This window comes from Molothrus ater, chromosome 20 (assembly GCF_012460135.2).
Source record: "Molothrus ater isolate BHLD 08-10-18 breed brown headed cowbird chromosome 20, BPBGC_Mater_1.1, whole genome shotgun sequence".
Classification (NCBI taxonomy): domain Eukaryota; kingdom Metazoa; phylum Chordata; class Aves; order Passeriformes; family Icteridae; genus Molothrus; species Molothrus ater.
In genome coordinates, this window is record NC_050497.2 from 6,566,038 (window position 1) to 6,582,382 (window position 16,345).

General features: G+C 45.9%; 2 protein-coding genes and 1 long non-coding RNA gene across 24 annotated transcripts in view; 1 reads left to right on the forward strand and 2 right to left on the reverse strand.

Moving 5' to 3' along the window:
- The window catches only part of FNBP1 (formin binding protein 1), a 93,173-nt gene extending 90,107 nt beyond the window's left edge, over nt 1–3,066 (reverse strand). For all 21 annotated transcript variants that reach the window (XM_036394247.1, XM_036394262.2, XM_036394261.2 and 18 more), the window contains exon 1: nt 2,904–3,066. In XM_036394247.1, coding sequence (XP_036250140.1) covers nt 2,904–2,927 — 24 coding nt within the window. In that variant the 5' untranslated portion in view covers nt 2,928–3,066. The remainder of the gene's footprint in view (nt 1–2,903) is intronic.
- A 1,810-nt stretch (nt 3,067–4,876) lies between these two features.
- On the reverse strand, nt 4,877–8,512 carry LOC118693487 (uncharacterized). The gene is made up of 2 exons (XR_004981260.1): nt 8,279–8,512; nt 4,877–5,091 (listed from the first exon to the last, which is right to left on the reverse strand). It is a non-coding gene; the product is annotated as an uncharacterized LOC118693487 (long non-coding RNA).
- A 737-nt stretch (nt 8,513–9,249) lies between these two features.
- Nucleotides 9,250–16,345, forward strand: part of GPR107 (G protein-coupled receptor 107) — a 37,691-nt gene continuing 30,595 nt past the window's right edge. Inside the window, exons 1-4 of one of the 2 annotated variants that reach the window (XM_036393677.1) lie at nt 9,250–9,321; nt 14,924–15,049; nt 15,788–15,838; nt 16,060–16,148. In XM_036393677.1, coding sequence (XP_036249570.1) covers nt 14,981–15,049; nt 15,788–15,838; nt 16,060–16,148 — 209 coding nt within the window. In that variant the 5' untranslated portion in view covers nt 9,250–9,321; nt 14,924–14,980. Of the gene's footprint in view, nt 9,322–10,106; nt 10,237–14,923; nt 15,050–15,787; nt 15,839–16,059; nt 16,149–16,345 lie in introns of those variants that run through there. The other variant, XM_036393676.2, reaches the window with a different exon arrangement.

The window sequence follows — 16,345 nt, forward strand, 5'->3', positions numbered from 1 at the left end:
CTTCATGCACTCTTGAACTCAGGTCAAAAACAAAATGTTTTGGTGCTGTGCCTGCACTTTTTTCTTAACCCACTGCCTCCTCCTCAGCTCCTGAATGTTTGGAGTACAATAGGAAGAATTCTGGAGGGCTTGGATGGAGAGAAGCTGCAAGCAGGGTTCCGTGAGACCTCCAGGTTTTGTTCTGCAACACCGAATTGCTGGGAGGCCCCAGCCGAGCTCATTACCCCCAGAACTCCACCCCATGCAGGATATAAACGCTGCATTAGGACATCTGATAATTCTGCTGGTTGGGGGTCCTTTTACACTCCCAGGGACAATCTTGAGATGTTACCCAAAGTCCAGAATCAAGTGAAATATCAGAAGGAACTTAACAATAGGATTTGCAAGCCAAAGGCACAGGATGCACTCACATCACAGCACAAGGCTAAAAGCCTGTTTGGGGAATAACTCACACACTGCCAAAGGGATTTTATAGCTTCTGAAGTATGAGGCTTTCTGCAACCAGGCTTTTTCTCCCCCAAGGAATGAACAGAAATTCTACATAACTCCAACATTAACATTCTATGAGCTCTAAAAAGCAAGCTGATTTTACTTCTTTGCTAAATTTAAAGGGTGAATCATGAACATGCACCCAGTCTGGTAGAACAGTAAAACAGGGTGCAAGTCAAGCCTGATCAAACATTGCTGATTTTTCTAGCAAATTTCTGAACTACAGTTAAAAACACTTGCTTTTGCCTCAACTTTCAGCCCTTCAAACCACATGTCACATATACATGAGTCACATGTAGAACAGGCATTAGCTGCTTACCACACCTGCTCCTGAAAACCCATTAAAAAAAATAAAGACAACTGAGTTCTAAAGTAAATGGAAATTTAATTTTGTTTAAAAAAGAAATGCCATGATCAACAAAAGAAAGTGGCATATATTAAATACAGGTTGTTTGTGTGGTTTCTTTTCCAGTGAAAGGGAGAACACAGAGTAAGAAATCAAATACCTAAATACCCAAAGCACTGGAAACCGACGTGTTTTCAGAGCTCTGCCCAAATTAAAATGAAACAACTCTTGCCAAATTTGTATCTAAAATCATTCATTCTCTTGATCCAACCCTTTTCCTCAGCAACTTACTACATTTCTCAGAGTGCTACACTGAGGACTTGAAAAAATGATACTTTGATGCTGCTGAAAGACAATTTCAGAAACAAAATTATCAGATTAAAAGTTGCTACAAAAGCAATTTGTAACTGTTGCAGAAGACGTATATGGCTGCACACATGCACACACCCCTACAAATATTACATAAAAGAAGAACTATTTATAGGCACTACTCTCTACTACCATCCTGGTTCAGGAACACCTCAGTATTGCTTGCAGTTTTAGGAGTAAAAAAAAGAAAAGTTCATTTTTTGAGAATTCAGAGTTTATTTTACAGTGTAAAAATTGTCAAATTATGATGCCTTTTACTTTAATTCCACGCTAACTCTTCAGTCTCCTCCCAAAGCATCCAAGATGCAGAAAAAGGAGGCAACTGCAGGTTCTCCCAGAAACATTCCCATGCAGCAGAGCTGTTTATATACTGATGAATCAATATAGCATCACTACACTACTTCACCAGCATTTATCACCTCTCTTTCTATGGCATATAAAACCACACCAAAATAACCTCTCCCAGTCAGCAATTGCTCCCTAATTTACTGCATAGGTCTAACCAGATCTGGCTAAAACATGACTCCAATGTCACAGCAAAAGGGGATGCTGAGCTGCCTGCCAGAGCGGGCCAGGAATGCACCCAGAAAGGACAGCAATTAGCACATCTAAAATAACCATTTCTGCAAGAGGCGGCTCAAAAGCTCAGATATGTTTTCATCTCAACTCACGCTGGTTACCAGCTACAAACACATGACTACAGGAGAGAATCCTGCAGTGCTTTACAATCCAGATGACCCTCTGCCACTTATTCTTGACTTCTTCATTCAAAACACCCTTTCCACCTCCCTCCTCCCCCTCCTCCCGAGCACAGATCTGTCCCAAGATGTTCCATGTCCCACCACTCGGGGAAGAGCCGCTCCACAGCTCCTGTCCGCGGGTACCAGCCCTCCCAGACCCAGCAGGTTTGCTCCATGCTCCACCATCAAACATGGCTGCACCATGTCCTCTTTGTGATTGAATATGTGGAACAGCTCTTCTGCCTTCCCAGACCTCTTTCATCTGCCTTCCCTTATTTCTTCTCATTAGCAAGGGACCGTTTCACATCGCTATTGCCCACTTCTCTTTCCTTTTAACAGCCCGATATTTTCCATTAACGTTCCACCGTAAACCAAATGCATTTATACTTTCCAGCCTCTCCTCAAAAGCATCAAGGAGCTTTAGACATTGAAACCCTCTGCACCATTAAAACCTGCTTTATTTACACACAACACAAAACTCTCCTCGTAAAAATCTCCGTCCTTCAGATCCAGCGTGGAGAGAAGCCCCTTAACAGCAGCGACAGGAAATTTTATCATCTGGCTTTTCTTCCCTGCAGCTCCCTCTCCTGAAACCGGACCCCCTGTCCATAGATCCACCTCGGAGCCTCCCGCAGCAGCCACACACAAAACCCACCCCACGCTCCGCTGCGAGCCTCCCTCCGCTCCCCAGCCGCCGCCGCTGTTCTCGTGCTACGGAGCTTTTTTTAAAAAAAAAAAATTAATTCCTTCGGCAAAATTAAATCAAACTCCTGAACCTCCGCTGGGATTTCCATGCAGAGGCTGCACATGAAACTTTCCGGAGCGTGGGGGACCCCCGGGCTGAGCTGCGCCGAGGCGGCGGCGCGGAGCGCACCCGGTTCCCCTGGCCGGCCCCGGGCACGGACCGTTATGCCCCGGTGCGGCTCCCGCAGCCCCGCTCCCCCCGCGCCCGCACTCACCCACAGCTCCGTGCCCCAGCTCATGGCTCCGCCGGCGCTGAGGGACGGACGGGGGGCGCTGGCGGTGTCGCTGTGCCCTGGCTGTGCCTGCTCGCCGTCGGGAGGGCTGTGCCCGGCGGTGCGAGCGGAGCGGGCGGGACGGGCGCTGCTCACCGCCACTCCCGCCTCATCGCGCCGCAAAATGGCCCGGGCGGCGCGGGGCGGGGGGGGGCGACTGACAGCTCCGGGCTGCGCAGGCGCGGAGCCGCCGCCGCCGGTGCGAGGGGGGCGGCCATGCCGGCAGAGCGCATGCGCGGCCCGGCCGCGAGGGGAGCGGGGCTGTAGGGAAAGGGGATCGGAGGGGAAAAGGGGATCAATGGGGAAAGGGGATCGGGGGGGAAAACGGCGATCAGTGGGGAAAAGCGGGATCAGTAGGGAAAGGGGATCGAAGGGGAACGGGGATCAGCGGCGAAAAGAGGGATCTGTGGGAAAATGGGATCAGCAGGGAAAGGGGATCGAAGGGGAACGGGGATCGGAGGGGAAAAGGGGGATCAACGGGGAAAAGGGGATCGGCGGGGACCGGGACCATGGGGAAAAGAGGGATCAGTGGGGAGCGGGGAAAAGCTAATCAGTGGGGAACGGGGCGCGAAGGAAAGGGGATCGGCAGGGAAAAGGGGGATTAGTGGGGAAGGGGATCAGTGGGGAAAAGGGGGTCAGTGGGGAACGGGGATCAGCGGAGAACGACGGCAGTGCAGGAGAGGGGATCGCTGGGGAGCGGGGATCAATGGGGAGCAGCGGTGGCTGGGGAACAGGGTCAGTGGAGGAGCAGGGGGTCAATGGGCCAGCGGGGATCAATGAAGAACGCGGGTCGCTGGGGAATGGCATCAGTGGAGGAGCAGGGTCAATTGAAAGAAGGGGTCGCTAAGGAATGGCTGTCACACCCAGGGAGGAGGATCTCCCCGGCCTGCTCACAGAATCACCAGCACTGGCACAGGTTACCCAGAGAAGTGGTAGATGCTCCATCCCTGGAAACGTTCAAAGCCAGGTTGGACAGGCTGTGAGCAATTTGATATGGTTGAAGAGGTTCCTTCTTACTGCAGGGGGGTGGACTGGATGACCTTTAGAGGTTCCTTCCAACCCTAACTATGGTAACATTCTGTGCTTTCTAAAACTTACACAAGTTTTACAAGTCTGTTTGCTGGATACGCTCCAGGACCTCGATGTCCTTTTTCAAGTGAGGGACCCAAAATTGAATGCAGTATTTGAGGTGCCTCACCTGTTCCAAGTGCACAGGTGGTGATTCCAGCCCCACCCACCTTCAGGTGCCCTTCTCTGCATCTTACCCGAGGCAGGTGAGGCTGGTTTTGAAGCAAATGTTCCAGTTTTGGTCATTTGTAAAGGAGGAAAGGGCCCTAGAAAGGAAGAAAACCCACAGCCTTAGAACCCAGAACCCTTGAAGCTGGCTCATGTGTGGACATCAAGAGGAATTTCTTCATAGAAAGGGTGATTAAATATTGTCATGGGCTGCTCAGGGAGGTGGTGGAGTCACCATCCCTGGAGGTGTTCAAGAAAAAACTGGGTGTGGCACTCAATGCCATGGTCTGGCTGACAGGGTGGGGATTGGTCACAGGTTGGACTCAATGACCTCACAGGTCTTTTCCAACTGAATTAATTCTGTGAACTCACTGCAATGGCTGACTTCTAACTCAGCTAAGCAGTATATACATCCCTCACCCCCAAAATAACCCAAATCCAAGAATATTAAATCCACCATCTGTCACCAAAATGCTCAGCAAGCAAGCAGGAAAATAACCAAATTATCTGCCTTTGCATAAATGTGGGTTATTGTAGCAATTACACAGGCCTTGCAAAAAATGTCTCATTTTCTTGCCAGAAAAATATTTGTTTTGCGATCCTCTGTCATTTATTTGAGCTGTGTCACTTAATCTCATTTTGCATTTCTGCTTTTCAGCTACAACAAATGTAAAAAGAGCTGTAAACCAATATATTTATTGCTGTATCTATTCATGAGAGATTTTCATGGGGGGGATAAAAAAGGGAAGCATATTAATTCACCTGAGGTAAAAGGCTTCTGCTCATAAAGGGTGGGGATGCTTTTGATGTGAGAAGATAGAAACCGACCAGCTGCTACAAGAAGCATTATCTCCCCTCCATTAATGCACTTCTTCCACTGATGCTTGGCTGTACCCTGCACGAGGAAGAAAAATACATTAAGCAATTCCAACATTCTGAACAACAATGAAGACAAATGTTAATAACAGAATTGCATTTATTTTTATCCAAGTCCATTGATTTGAACATGAGAGGAGAGTGCAGCTCCTCACACAGCTGTCTTTGAAGAGACACAACAGGCAGTGCTTTTGTTCATCATTAAAAGTTATTACTTTAAAGGGCTGGCTTCATAACAACTAAGAGACACCCTCTTCAGCTCATTTTAGAATAGTTCTTCCTTCTACTGCCAACATATTTGAATATCCAAGCCTGCCCTGCTGCCTGAAGCACAACCACAGTCTTCCAAGGGCTGTACTTCCACAGGCTCCCAGACACCCTCTTTAGCCCTACATCCACCCAGGACACATTGCAAAACCAGACAGCACTCTTCCATCACCACTTTTTCAGAGCTTAACCTATAAATACTTGCAGAAAAAGAATGTACAGAAGCAGAAAGCAGCACTGGTATCATCTGAGCTAAGTTTGTGTGGAATTTCCTTTTGCACAAAGAGCTGGGAGGGGAACAGGGCAAACCTGTTACACCAGCATGGGCAGGGAAACCTGTCCACACTGAGAGATAGAAATGCTCCACCAGTTCCAGGGAGATAAAGGCCAGAAATACGAGTTTTGTATTTTGATGGTACATTAGAATAAACCATGCCAAAAGCTATTACTAGTTGTCAAAATTTCTGTGGACAGAGGCTCAAGTCAAAAACTAAAAAAAGTTAGTTCCAGATGTTTCAAGAAAAGGATTTTCCCCTATTTTTGACTGCTTTTATTGTTTAGCCTGAGACTCTCCAAGGCAGGGACTGCCACTTACCTTATTACTTTCAGTTGTGCAGTACCCAAAACAAGAGGGCCTGCAGCCTGGCTGGTCCCTAATTAATAATGTAATTAGCAATGACAGGAGCATTAAGAGCCCTTTATGCCAAAGTCGATGCTGGAAAGCCCAGTGGGTTCCAGTCCGAAAAAATAACTCAAAATTACACTTAAAAGTTAGATTATCTAGCACTTCTCCACTGAGTTAGCACAATTCATATCTGAGCAACAGAAGCTGGGTACAATTTTCCCTCAGCCAGGCTGAGAACAAGACCATGCAGATCTGTTATCCAGATATGGGCCTATTCCTGTAAATTCTCTGTTTATCTCCCCTGTTGTTATGATTCAGAACACTCCCAGATTCAGCTCCAAAACCCAGCTAGAAGCAATTCCATTTTTAGAAAGCCAGGACTTTGTTTAGGAAACCCCAATCCCCCTTGAAAACAGCCAGATTGACTGCTAAACGATTGAGAAACCATGTAAAGTAGATACAATAAATCCCTAAACTGCAGTTCAATCGAAACCTTTTTACTCTGTGTTTGTTTACTTATGCAAAGCAAGAAAAATCACAAGTCTCAGAGCACGGACAAGCACTTCCAGCTTCCAGGACACAGCAGGAAGAGGATGTACCTTTCCCCCCAGAGTTACCACCCTTACAGCTGCTTCCCTTTGATTTTACAATTCTACCCGAATTATCCATGTCCAAGATAAGGAACATGGATATCGCTTGGAACCTCTCGTACACTGGGACCGAAACAGCACCAGGAAAGGAAGGGGACACTCCTTTCCTAGAGGCCATCATCATCATCACAGCTGTTTCCTCTCTGCTGTTACAACACCACTCAGATCACTCAGACACAACAGGGGACCGCGGTGCTCTTTAATGCCCCAGCAGAGCCCAGAGGGGCCTGATCAAAACCAGATAAAAACCTGATAAATCCTAATGGCCCTGGCCAGCCTCACCTGGGGCCTCTGCCCACACCCTCTGCCCTGGATCCAGGGGCTGCATTTAAGCTCTGGCCTGAAAGCCCAGTTGTTTTGGCCCTGTGTTAGGCGGTCCCAGTTCCAGCTCAGGCTGTGCCTGGCTGTAGATCCCGTTGCTATGGAGCCTGGCTCACATCTGACCTCACCTATACCACCCTGTCCCTGTGGACCTGTCCAGCCATCATCAGACCATGACTGACCTTGGTTCCCATCACCCAAACTGCAGATGGACTTCCCAGCTCAGCCTTGGCCCTGGCTCATTGCTATGAATCCAGCAGATCACCTGGATTTTGGCTGCCTCCAGCCCTGACCCCTGGGCCTCCTCTTCTCTCTTTCCCCAGGGACTGTGGGATCCTGAGTAGCTCCTGCCCTGGTCTGTGTTATCTTGCTCACCTCCCCTCTCCACACCTGTTCTCTGGCTCACAAAATATAAATTTGCCATGAAATGGCAATCTGGCTCATTCTGTGCTGAGCTGTGCCTGCAGGCTGTTCCTCCATCATGATTTTCTGACGCTGCTGATACCTTCCATCCAACGTCAACAATTCTCCACGATACACTTAAAAAACCCCCAAACATTCTGTGATGAGTTCTAATTATATGCTTAATTACAATTAAGGAATTAAAAAAATCCAGGCTAAGAATAACTGCATGTATTGAAACAGCAAAGTGATCTTGTGTGGCAGCTACAATGAAACAAATCAACATCACAATGAAAATTATTGTTACAGATTATTAATGACAGTCAGAAGCTGCTTTGTATCTTGATAGAGATGTAAATTTAAATACAGACATCTTTTAACATACAAATTCTTAGAAAAATGCATAGCCAAAGAAAATAAACATGTTATAAATTCTCTTTTTTGTTCATTTTGTATAGGTAATCAGGGAACTTACAGGTACCACAATATCCTAATAGTTGGTGAAGAAATATTGAAAAAAATAAAGATCTTCAGAAAATTTCCATTCTGTTGCATAAAAATCCCTGATTGTTAGTAATCATCGTCAGGCTAAGGATGATTGTGGTTCTGAAGAAAGCTTCTAAAGGAAGCATTCTCAGACTAAAAAACACTCTGCAGGTGAACCAAATCTCAGAATTATAGGGGAATTTTTTGACCCCTCAAGCAGTCAAAGTGCCCCTGATATTTGTTATTGGCACAAAGTGCCCCTGATATTTGTTATCGGCTGCAGCTGTTTCTCAGGAGTCAAAACTCCCCAGATTTCCGAGGTGGTCCATATACAGGGATTATAATAATTACAATCTTTAAAAAAAAAAAAAAATCAAAAAATCGAAAAAAAAAAACCAAAGGAAAAAAAAAAAAAACCTCCCCCACCCCCGCCAAATTCCAAGAAAATCTCTAACCGGAGTTTCCTAGAATAAATCATCCGCTGTTTGCAGGTCCGTGGGTTTTTTCCAAGCTGTTTTGCAGCTCCGTGCGGTGCAAGGGCTGATGCTGCCAGGACATCTAGTGGCACACATACGTACTGCCCAGAGAAAGAACATTACTAGAAAAACAGATTTTTTTTCATGCTTCCAGATATTTCTTGGTACCAGTCCAGGTTTCTTTGGCTCTCAGTGAGATTTCTCTGTTTGTTTTTTCACCTAAGAATATACAAGGAGGAAATGAAATTGTGAGAAAAAACGTACAGGAACATCTGAATCATCTCTTTAAATAAAGATGGGACATACTACAAAATCTTGATAAAATAAAGGTCAAGGCCATTGATTTTTATCTCTCTCTTCACCCTCACTTTGCCTGGTCTGGTCCAGTCCAGTTCTTTATCTGTCTCTAGACAACAGAACTTGTACAGCTGCTACTCCACACACTGAAAGGGAAAATCAGAATATCTGAGTTTTAGGAGCTGAAAGCACAAGGCTCCTCACTGAAAAATTAGATTTATTGACATGGATGGCTTCCCATTGCATAGTCTTCCAATTTTTTTTTTTTCTTTAGCAATGTGCCAACCAAAAAGCCATTTTAATTGCCCCTATTCATGTTCACTTTGCTTCTTCTGTTATTTTCATTTTGAGCAACAAGTCATGGAAACGAGGCCCAATCTTCTTTTTGTTTTATTTGTGAATGTGACCACGTCTACTAGTTTAAATAGGTGCAAAATATTTTAAATAGGTGCAAAACTAATCCTGTAAAGCAGCAGAAATCTCTTTGTTTGTCACATATTTTTCTGGCCATATTCAAAATCAATACTTTAACCCTGGCTTTAAATAGAAAAGCAATTTTCCTGTTGTTTGGACTACCTGATGTTCAGACGTCTGCTGTTGCCATAGCTCCCAGGAAGAAGCTGGAACTTACTGGTAGATCCACGGCTGAGCTGGAAACAACCACTTCACCCCTCCCTGTAAACAACCATCCCACATCTCCCTGTGGACGATGCTGCAGGGCTGAGGTAGGAAGAGCTTCACTCTTTTTTGGGGTTTTTTTTTGGTGTTACCCCACAGAGGCTGATCTGAGGGAGGCTCAGGGGGTTCCTTTTGGCCACTGTCCCCCTCTGAGCCCCATGGCCATGGGGGGACCCCACACCCAGGGGGGACCCCTGTACCAAGGGGGTCCCAGGGCTGGGGAGGGACCAGTCCAGAGCCTGGGGGCTGCCATGGTCCTCACTGAGGGGCTGATCCAGCCTCGGGGGCACCGTGGGGAGCAGCCTGTGGGCAGGGGAAGCCCAACAGGCTCTCAGGGGGAGAGAAAAGGGCGGGAAGCGCCTTCCCCATGGGGAAAGGCAGAGGGAGATGGGGGTGCTCAGCCTGGAGAAGGCTGTGGGGAGACTTCACAGCGCCTGGCAGGATCTCAAGGGGCTACAGAAGCCGGAGACGGACTCTTGGCAGAACTGTAGTGACAGGGCAAACGGGAGTGGGTTCAAACCGAAAAAGGGAAAATTCAGGCTGAATATCGGGAGGAAATTCTTCCCTGGGAGGGCGGTGAGACTTTGGCACAGGTCGCTCAGGGAAGGCGAGGCTGCTCCCCGGGAAGCGTTCCGGGCCGGGTTGGACGGGTTTAGGAGCCCCCTGGTACAGCGGGAGGTGTCCCTGCCCGGGCAGGGGGTGGCACTGTCCGAACCGTCAGCTCCCCCCGCCATCCCCAACCCCTCCATGACTCCCTGACAGGACCTGGCCCCGCCCACCGCGGTCACGTGACGCGCCCCGCCCGACACGTGACTCGCCTGACCCGGAAGTGGCGCGCGGGGGACGCTGACGCTGGAACAAAGATGGCGGCCCGCGGCGCTGGGGCCGTGCTGGGGCTGCTGTTGCTGCTGCTGCTCCGCGCGGGCCCGGCCCGCGCCCGCGTCCATCACCTCACCCTCAAAGTAAGGTCTGCGCCGCCCCCGGCCCCGCTGGCTCGGCCCCCGGGTGCCCTGAGGGGAGCGGTGAGGCCGGCCCGGCCCCGCGCAGCTCCCGCGGGCCGGGATTGGTCTCCCCACGTCTCTCTCTCTCTTCGTTTTGCTGCGTGCCCCGAACCTTCTTTCTTTTCGCTTCTCTCTGAGCTCCCTCCCTGCGCCGAGGCCCGCCCGACGCCCGCCTTGTTCTGCTTTTGCCGTTATGCTCCCGTTCCCTTTGCCCGCGTCCCCCAAGTCCCGTCCCGCTTTTTCTGGCCGCCTGTTTGAGTAGCGGGTAAAGCGTGAGGGGCCCCGAGCCGCAGCAGTGTGGGGGTGCAGCTGCTTCACGTTCTGATAAAAGCCATGTGATAAGAGAGGGCCGAACGTGGGCTGAGGGAGAGGTTTCTGAAAGTGGATTTTGGTTGAGTTTCCTTTTCTGCAGTGTCCTGGTTGCTCCGAAGCGTGTTTGGCTGCAGCTGTTGTGCCCTAACCAAGCCATTGGTAGAGGCTGAGGAAACTGATGCTGGCAGCTTTGTTTTGTTTCCACGGACTGCAGGGTGTGCTGTGAAGGAGTGATGTTGTTAGGCTGTGCCTATATTTGAGAAGAACTCGTTGTTCAGCGTTGTTGATGGGGAATGCTGGAGGTCAGGGGTGAAGGTGTGCTCTGCCTGTTGTGCTGTGCCTGAGCTTGCAGGGGGACAGAGGGGCTCTGCACTGGGGTGATGCCAGATTCTGAAGAGCTCACGGAAAGCTCTGTCAATCTTCAGCATTTAAATTTTGTTTTGGTTGTCAACAGCATGCAATATTCCGTCAGTGGAAATATCGGAAGGGATACTAAAGTGGTAAATGATGGGTCCTGCATTGCTGTGCTGTTGTAGCAGTTTACGGAGAATCCAGGACTTTGCATCCTTTAGGATACAATGATTGCTGGAGGTGTTCATGTCTTACTTTGGGAAATTCTCCAGACTATGTAGTTGTTTAAAGTGCAACCACATGAATATTGTTGTACTGCAGGAGAAGTAAAGTTTTCCCTGCAGCAGTCAGTGAGGAGGCTTGTGTGGTTACATCATTGTTTTGAGGAATTTGTGACAAACAGTTGAGCACTGAAGGATTTCTCCTGGGGTGATTCTCTAACTTTTAGTAGAAAACTTCCCAGCTTGCCTCAAGCAAATGTTCTCCTGGCCTTTAGTCCCTATTGGGGACTGCCTGGATCAATTACTGAATCCTGTTTGGTTTTTTTCCTCTCAGAGTGGGATGTGGGTTTGGTTTTGCAGGTGTTTTGTGCAAGTTGCAGCACGAACTTGCTGTGAGAAGTAGCAGTGAGTGAATGCCTCTGCCCACCTGCTTTATAAACAGCTTCATTGTTAGAGCCGTTAAGCTTTATTGTTGGGGCAGTCTCTCCCTTCCTCCTTCATCCCCTGCTTTACAGTCTTTATGTAAACACCAGGCTCCAACAACTGAGTCCTTTCACAATGAAAGCTCCTGTCTGCTGTTCTTGCCAGTGGCTCCTGCTTTGCTTGCAAGTGTGCATTGACACTGAGCCAAGCTAAAGGCCACACTTTTGTGGGAGTGTTTGATATTAAATTTCCTCAAACAAGCTGTTATTCCTTAATTCAGAATAGCTTCATTCTTGTATCTTTGTAGTTACTGTGCCAATGTGAAGCCTTTTTGTTGTCAGAAAAACAAGTCACAGTCTGAGCAGTTTCCAGTTCTAAAAATAACATTTTATCTTTATAAAAGGGTACAAAATAGGGTGGTTTTTTTGCAGTAGAGAAATGATTTGCTTGAATTTTGCTGTTAGACTGACCTTGTCAGAGAAGCTCCTCCTTAGTAGCAATTGTTATCAGCTTCATTAGTTTAATGAGATATGTTAAAAAAAACCAGAACACCTCAACTAACAAAACCTACCTCCTACCAAAAAAAAAAAAAAACCAAAAAAACCTACAAAAATTGGAAGTTTTAGAAAACCAACAGAAACAATTTCCAGAGGATTCCAGAAGTAGCTGCAGTTCAAATGTTTCTCTTGACCAAAAACAAAGCCTTTGTCAGACGTGGAATTATAGAGAAGATGCTGGTTTTCAATGGTTGCTTGTAAATAGTTGGGGTTTTTTAATGTTGATAGGTTTCAGACTTCAATAGCTCAGGCTGAAAATACCTTTCACAATAATTCACTCAGTCTTATGCAAATTATAAGCCTTCCTGCTAGTCTCACACCAATAATAAGATTCTTTCCAGGTAAGGGTCACCAGTCACTAGTGGAACTTTCACTGCACTGACAGTGTGATCCCAATTAGGTTTAGGGTAAAATGGTAGAGAATATTTTTCTGCACATTCTGAGCCACAGAATCATGGATTCCACTTCCCTATAACCTTATTCAAATACTGCAGGATCACTTCTTGTCCTACAGGGGTGGAAGAATGGGGAGGATTTTTATGGAAACAAGATTGAGAACTTTGGGTATTGGTTTGACTGTAAGCTGTTAGTGATGAGTCCCAGATCATCTCTTCTTGGTAAGGCAGGCTTAATTTTAAATGCATCCTATGTCAGTTAAGTTAATGTGTGTATTAACAACTTGGATGCTGAAGCATTCACTTGTATGGCTTCACACCTTTGTTGTAAACTTAAATATTTCTGAAGTCAGTAGTTAAGTGATTTTAAATAAAAGCTGGGTTCTTTCAACCCCATTAGTAAGCCAATGTCTTTAGGCTGTCAATATGTGGAGCAATAGATGCTCTTGCTGTTGCTTGGTGGCAACTGGTGACAGTGTGTGTGTGTGGGGGGGATCATGTAAAGCTGAAGGATTTGTGAACTAAATCTGTAAACTCTAAGCACTCAAAGCTGAGATAAAACCAGGGAGGAAAGTGGTGTGTGTTGTATATTAATTATCTGCTGAGGTGGGGAGCATATCAGTAAATTAGCAGAGTAAATCACTTCAGCTGAGCTGAGGAGCTCTTGCAAGTGCTCTGAATTGAGCAGCTGCCTCTGGGCACATTTGCAAGGTTCAAACCCTTGTGTCTGGATGGCACCGTGTCCCCCTCAGAGTCACCCAAATTCTCCTCTGTCCATTTGGGATTAAATACATCTGCTGTGCCCTGTAAAGAGCCAGGATGAATTTTCTGTTCTGGCTGGGAGGTTTCATGGAGTGCAGTGTTAGAGGAACCAGGGGGGCTCCTGTTTCCAGCATGTTCCATGACCCAGAACCCACAGACAGCAGAGCTGCAAAACTCTGTTAAACACAGCATCTGCTGCAAGCCCTGGGGCACTTAACTTTTCTTTCCTCTTCTGAGAATCAAGGGAACCATCTGGTTATTTGCCAGGTCACCTTGATTCTATTAGGGTGATCTAATTACAGCTGGATTCCATGTTAGCTGTGTCAGGATGAGTGTCCTGCTGTTACAGTGAGGGATGTTTACCAGTCAGGAACGTTTTGTGCAGAGGCGTCAAAATCAATACTGGGCTAGAGGGAGGGAAAGAACTTTTTGTACTTGTACAGCTCATAGCTCAGTCTTCCAGGACTGTCTCCAGAACAGTGTGCCTTTAGCAGCTCACTTATCTTTTTAGAGAATTCTGCAATCTGATTATCTTTTCCTAGAAGAAGCAGGAGGAAGAAACATTTTTTATTTTTTTTTATTGCCAACTTGTCAAATGTTTTAGATTCCATTTTAAATTTGCTTTTTGATTTCAAATGTTTTAGATTCCATTTTAAATTTGCTTTTTGATTTCTGTTGTTTTGCTTCTGCTTTTCTTCCAGTAATGACCCAGTAGGTTTGAGGGACCAGCTGCAGACGTTGGATGTGACCTTTTGTCATCTGATGTGGCAGCTGTGTGTGACGTCAGCTACCTTTCATGTGAGGTCCTTCGTGGCCTCCTTATTTTAAAAAAGAATTAAAGCTCACTGTACTTGAACCTTTATAAGCTGAGCAGGGCATGAAGAGAGATCAATTGCTATGGTTTCCTTGTCAGACTGAGAGGGAGGGAATTATTCTGCAGCTAAACTGGGAGCAGAGGAAGGGATTCGATTTTTCCTGCTAGAGAAACTAACCCAAATAATTCTGGGTTTGGTATTTATTCTGTTTTTTTTTTTTTTATTTTATGCCAAAAATCATTTGGAGGTGTGGGACTACATATAAAACTTTATTTTCACACATGGTTTTCCAGTGTATTAATGTCTGCCTGTCCAAACACTGACCCTGCCTAACAGAGATGATCTGGGGTGGTGACAATGCACTTGCTAAACACTTGGCCAAACCCCAGCTCTCGGTTAGGCAAGATCCCCAAAGTCTATTTCCTCTTCAGTCTGTGGCAATGACAGCAGCCACAATTGGAACAATAGCTGTCTTGATGTATCTGCTGTCACTTTGGGGGATTTTGCTGTATGCTGATTAATCAGTGATGCCAGATGTTTAAATTCTCCCAGAATTTTGCTTGCATTTTCCCAGTAGCATAGCCAGCCAGCAGAAACATGTCTGTTTAAAGTTCTTGCTGTTCAGGTTATTGGAAAAGTTGGTCCATTCCAGTGAAATAGTTGGTTACATCTGAAGGTATCCTAAAGAAATTTGCTGTTTGCACAATTAGATCTTTTGCATGAATATTCAAGTGTCAATCACTCACCCTGCTTCCCCTTGCTGCAGCAGATGACTCTGCATGTGTTTGTAAACTTGCTTTCCTCTCTAACAGGATGATGTGAGGCAGAAAGTGCACCTGAATACCTTTGGTTTCTTCAAGGATGGTTTCATGAGTGTGAATGTCAGCAACCTTTCCCTGAATCCAGAACCAAGCCCTGATGAGATGGACAGTTTATCAGTGAGTTCCTCCTGGGAAATTGCCCTCCACTTGTCTGAGGTGTCAAATCCAAACTCTTGATGCTGTTGGCTTTGCTTCCCAGCATGAGCCAATGATGAGGATCTGTGTATTGAGATTTATCCCTGAGCACTCTCCATTCTGCTGTAAGGATGAACCTTTAACTTGTTGGATCTCTGCTGAACTCAATGCACACATCCATAACTTTACATTGAACATCAATTTCCTAACAGTCCTCTGATGAGTTTTTTCACACTGTGTCATGTTGCATTGCAATTCAGCTTGTGAACATTGTGTCAGTAGGTTTCCAGAACAGTGACAGTCTTATTTTTAACAGAACTCTAATATTACATGTTATACAGCACGTTATATTAGGGGTTTTAATAGAGATTGGATGACATACCTGAGTTCTTCCTCTGCTGCACAGTTTCACTTCTTCATTATAAAAGTATTAAATGTTTTTGTCAAGCAAAACCACGTGGAATAATACTGAAATAAGTTAAAATGTTCAGAGACTGAAGATACTTCAGATTTAGTTTGGGTTTGAATCATGATTTTTTTTTCTTGGTAGATATGGATGAGTTTGTTACATTTGAATGTATTTTTCTGCCTGATTTGGTGATGAGAAAATACCTGAATTCCACCTTAAATGTAGGTTAACTTGTTTAGACAGCAGTATTTTTGACTCTTTCATTGGTGATTTGGCTTCAGTTTGACAGATTCTTCTCAATTGTTTCCTAGGTCGGGTTCAGCTTGGATCGAACAAGGAATGATGGTTTCTCCACTTACCTGGTAAGAGTAAGGGATGTGAGCTTGCTTTTCTAAGATGGGACATCTCATAGTCTACCTCACTCTGGGGATGGCTGGAAGAAATAAAAACAAAAAAATAAAATTGGGGGGACTTTAGACATGGGCAGAATGGATTTACAACTTGTGGGCTAAGAATGGTAACCTCTGCCTGGAGGGGAACGTGTCCAGAGGGCACTTCAGAGGTGTTTTGTTCATGTTACCAGGATGAAGAAGTGGATTATTGTATCTTGAAGAAGACTCCAGAGCCAGATGTCTCTGTTGTAATTTTACTTCTGGACATCCAACATGAAGTGTGAGTAAAGAATGTAAAAATATTTAAAAGTTACTTCTTCAGTTGAAGATAATGTCACACTTGAGATTTTTTTAGGGGCTTGGAAAGCATCTGTGCATGTAGGTTGTTTATTTTTAAGGGGTTACATGACACTTGAGAGGAGATGAGTGTAAAAGTAAAACATCTGCAGTATAAAATGGTCCAAGAATTCTTCCTGT